The sequence below is a fragment of the Trichosurus vulpecula genome, chromosome 2, assembly GCF_011100635.1.
Source record: "Trichosurus vulpecula isolate mTriVul1 chromosome 2, mTriVul1.pri, whole genome shotgun sequence".
Classification (NCBI taxonomy): Eukaryota; Metazoa; Chordata; class Mammalia; order Diprotodontia; family Phalangeridae; genus Trichosurus; species Trichosurus vulpecula.
The window spans coordinates 53058322-53062886 of NC_050574.1; the positions used below are offsets into that span (position 1 = coordinate 53058322).

General features: G+C 42.1%; 1 protein-coding gene across 1 annotated transcript; it reads left to right on the forward strand.

The window, feature by feature from the left end:
• The first annotated feature begins 2316 nt into the window (after nt 1-2316).
• On the forward strand, nt 2317-4565 carry LOC118836434 (biogenesis of lysosome-related organelles complex 1 subunit 2-like). The gene is made up of 2 exons (XM_036743734.1): nt 2317-2464; nt 4192-4565. The coding sequence occupies exons 1-2, from the start codon at nt 2317-2319 to the stop codon at nt 4563-4565; spliced, it is 522 nt and encodes a 173-aa protein (XP_036599629.1).

The window sequence follows — 4565 nt, forward strand, 5'->3', positions numbered from 1 at the left end:
AAGTGGAGCTCTTTCTGCACAAAATGATTTGTAAAATTAAGAATCATTTTGTCAAAAAGATTTTTATCTATTTTGTAATTTCTAGCTTTTGAAAATAGTACTTTTTCTTAAAGGGGAGCCCATATGCATAAAGGCCCTCTCCACTTGTGACTTGTCACATGCTTGGAGTGTTTAATTTTAAAATTCTGTTTCTTTGCACATACATTTCATGTGTGGAATAGATCTTCCCCATCAAACTGAAGACTTCCTTAAGGTGGGAACAGAGCTGGTCCTCTTTCTTTAGCTACTCCACATATATGAGGCATTTAATTCAGTCCAACAATCTATCTTCTGTGGTCAGTGCTCACACCTCATTGCAATACTGTGTGACCCACATACTTTACAGAGACTCTAAAAAACAGAAACTTATCAACTGAAAGCTTTAGGACATTGTCCATTCCAATCGAATTCAATAAACATTTATTAAATGCCTATTGTGTACTACTAGAGATACAATTAATAAACAGAAAGACAGCTCCTGTCCTCAAGGAGCTTACGGTCTAAAGGAACAGTTCTTCCATCTCCTTTCTCCATCATTCTTTCAAAAGTGATGGGTGCCCCAGAGATGCCTTAGAATATTCACTCAAACTGGTAAAATCCATCTGAGCAAACAATTGACCTGGAACAGTCAATTGACAATTGACAGTTTCCTCTTTTTTTCTTCCCATTGTAAGAATCTAGTAATAGATACCATGCCAGTTCAATTCTAAGAAGCACTTGGCTGGCTAAAAAACAATCCCAGGTTTTGCTCTCTGTGGTTATGCTGTTAACCAACAGGCTAATGAGATGGTCTTTGAGTTCATCCATCCATAGACAAAGGGATTTTTCTAGAAATGGATTCTACAATTCTGTAGGGGATAAATGAGATTTGTGTATCAACAGTTGAAGAAATTAAAAGAAAAACTCTAGTAAAATAAAAATTAAATTAAGAAGAAAATTCAGTATCTAACCATTTTCCCCAAATGTGGCCAGTGTTGAATTAAATTTAACTTTAAATTCAAGATGTAGAAAAAAATGAATTTTCATAAAATGGAAACAAAATTCAAATTCACAAAGAATTAAAATTCTTAGAATACAGGCATCTTAAATACATACACCAATAATGCAAGAAACTGATTTAAAAGAAGTAAAATGAAGAATTATAGTAGTATTTAAGCTTTCAAACAGAAAAAAATAAACTCAAATATAAAAATCCACACTAATCACAGGATGAGGTCCTCATTTTGCAACCAGCAGGTGTCACTGTGGAGTCCACTTGACTGAAGTGGGAGATGATTCCTCTGAGTACATGCCTTTTTCTTCCCAGTGGACCCACTCTGGGGCTTGCCTGTCCCTTTGATCACTGCCTTCTGCACTGCTTCCTTCCTGTTCAATGCTAGAGGTTTTGCCTGAGCCTCCCACCTTGTACAGAAAACTAGGAGCTCAAGGTTTTTGCCTAGGGCTTTTGTTGTTGAGTCCTTTCCATCATGTCTGACCCTTTGGGATGCCATATGGGGTTTTCTTGACAAAGATACTGCAGTGGTTTGCTCTTTCCCTCTCCAGCTCATTTTAAAGATGAGGAAACTGAGGCAAACAGGGTTAAGGGACTTGCCCAGGGTCACACAGCTAGTAAGTATCTGAGGCCATATTTGAACTTAAGAAGATGAGTCTTCCTCACTCGAGGCCTGGTGCTTGATGTGCTATGGTGCCACCTAGCTGCTTAGGGCAGTGGCCTAGAACAGATGCCTGTGGAACACCTTCTCCTCCCTAGGCTGGATCTGGATTGTCTATGGCACAGTGAATTTATGGACACTCACCCTGCATACAAACAGTTTTTAGCTTAGGAATTGTGATCCTTAGCTCCACAGGAATCTTTCTTTGGGCTTGTCAGTTTAAGAATACAGATTTTAAACAATCCTCACCATACCACCCTCTCCCATTCATGTAGCTCATCCAGCCCTCAGGGAACTTCATAACATTTGTCCAGAGAAGTAGATCCATTTAAATTGTGCATATTGAAAATAGCCCCTTGTGCCCCTCTCCATCTGTACTCTCTCTGTGCAATTAAAGACAGTTGTGACTCAAAAAATTAAGCTAGATCTTATTTTTAATCTAGAAATAGCTGGTTTTAAAGTACTATTGAAGACAGCAAATACCCAGCTGAAATAGCAGACTTAGAGTATTCAAACAAGTAGAAGGAGGAAAGAGAAGAGAGTTTGTTCAACTTCAGCTACTGGAAGAAAGTTTGCAGATGATGTGGCCCCCTCTGTTCACTACTGTCCTGACCACCCCCAGGGCATGAATGAGTTCCCTGTGCAGGTGGAAACTGGGCACACTCGCCACCATTGTTTTCCACCTTTGTGGTCCTCCCTTGTGTTCTGTGAGAGCAGTTCTAAAACTCCTGCTGTGGAGGTGCAGGTGTGTTTAGGGAAGACTAGTACCTTTGGTGCGAAGGCTACCCAGCCCTCTTCAGGGCTGCTTTCCATCTTTGCTGTCCACCTAACTCTCACCTGTGGCTCTAGGAAGCCACACGATTTAACTGTTTCAGCAATTGGGCTAAACCAGGCTGAGGGTAACTGAGGGTAACTTAGTGAGTCGGGCAGGGTGTCTACCCTATGCATGTGAAGACTTCCCCTGGTGGAACAGGCAGATGAGAACCATTTGTTCTAACAGCCATGAAGGCAGCTGTATGATCCAGTGCATCTCGAGCTATCACCAGACATCCTGAGTATGTCCTGCACTTAGACTGTGATGACTCTGGAAGGGAGAGTGAGGCCAATGACTTCATGGAACTCTGCCTTACTTAAATACAATTTAAGCATGAATTAAAAGACATCACCCATACCATTTTTCCATGTTTATCTATTTCAAAGTCCTGGTGGGGACAAGCAAGTGATGAAGTAGCAGGTGTGGATACACTGAGAGCTGTCACAACCCTGCACACAGGTGGCCCAAGCCATAGGGTCATCTTCTTGCTGGAAGCAGCAGTGGGATTTGGTAGACTCATGGGGGTCTGAGCACTCTTTTAAGCATTGCAGTACTTACCTCCTGGTATGAAGAAGGGGCTCAAAAAGGTGCCCTAAAAATTGTCTGTTTGGGATACCAACCCATGGTCGAAACACAAAAATAATGTACAGAAGGTTCTGCAAAGATGATTCCACACTCCATCAGTACATGGAATGTGCACACACTTATAGACAACACAAAATCCAGTAGACCTGATAGATGAACAGCTCTTATTGTGACAGAACTGAGTAGGTATCTCTTCCAAATGGTAGCCCTGAGTGAAATAAGGCTGGCAAATGAAGGCCAGCTTACCAAAGTTCAAGCTGGGTATATGTTTTTCTGGAGTGGGCACAGTGAAGGGGAATGCCATGAAGCTGGTATAGGTTTTGCAAATCAAAACTAATCTAGTCAACAAGCTGGTATGCCTACTAAAAGGAGTGAATGACAGACCTGTGGCAATGCAATTGCCGCTTGCATGAAAATGCCATACCACCATCATCAGTCCCTATGCTCCCACTTTGATGAACTCTGCTGAGAACAAAGAATAATATTATGAACACCTGGAGACCCTTATCACCAATGTGCCAAAAGAGAACAAGCTTATAATTTTGGGTAACCTTCATGCTAGAGTAGGCTCTGACTGCCAGACTTGTCAGGGAGTCCTAGGGAGGAATGGAGTTGGAAGCAGCAGGAGCAATGGTCACTTACTACTGAAGACTTGTACCTCTCATGACCTTCTCATCACTAACACTGTCTTCCATTTGTCTAAATGCCATAAAACTTTGTGCATGCACCTTTGAAGCAAACATTGGCATTTAATAGACTATGTGATTGTAAGAAGAAGAAACAGATACGATGTGAGAGTAATGAAGTCAATATGTGTAACAGGGTGCTGGACTGATCATGGACTTATCCTCTCCAAGTTAAATATTCACATTCAACAAAAGCAGAGGCACCAAGACAAAAACACTACCAGAAGAATTAATGTCATTAGATTAGAGTGGTACTCCCTTTATATCTTCTTCTCAGACTGTTCACCCTTCCCCTTTTCTCCCTTCCCTTCCACTCCTGCCTGTCTCCCTTCCCCTCCTTCTCCCTCCCTTTCTGCCTTCTTCCCCATCCCATCCTTCCCTCCATCCTTTCTCCTACCTCCCTTCCCTGGCCTAGATGATGCTGTGGTGGAGACGGTGGAGGAGGCCACGGAGCCCGCCGAGGCAGATATCACTGGGCTGTGCCAGGACGTGTTCTCCAAAATGGCCACGTACCTGATGGGTGAGCTCACAGCTACCAGTGAAGACTATAAACTTCTGGAAAATATGAACAAACTGACTAGCTTGAAGTATCTAGAAATGAAAGATATTGCAGTAAACATAAGTAGAAACCTAAAGGACTTAAACCAGAAATATGCAGCCCTTCAGCCTTATCTGGATCAGATCACTCTAATTGAGGAGCAAGGAGCAGCTCTTGAGCAGGCAGGTTACAAGTTGGATGCATATTCAAAGAAACTAGAAGCAAAGTACAAGAAGTTAGAGAAGCGATGA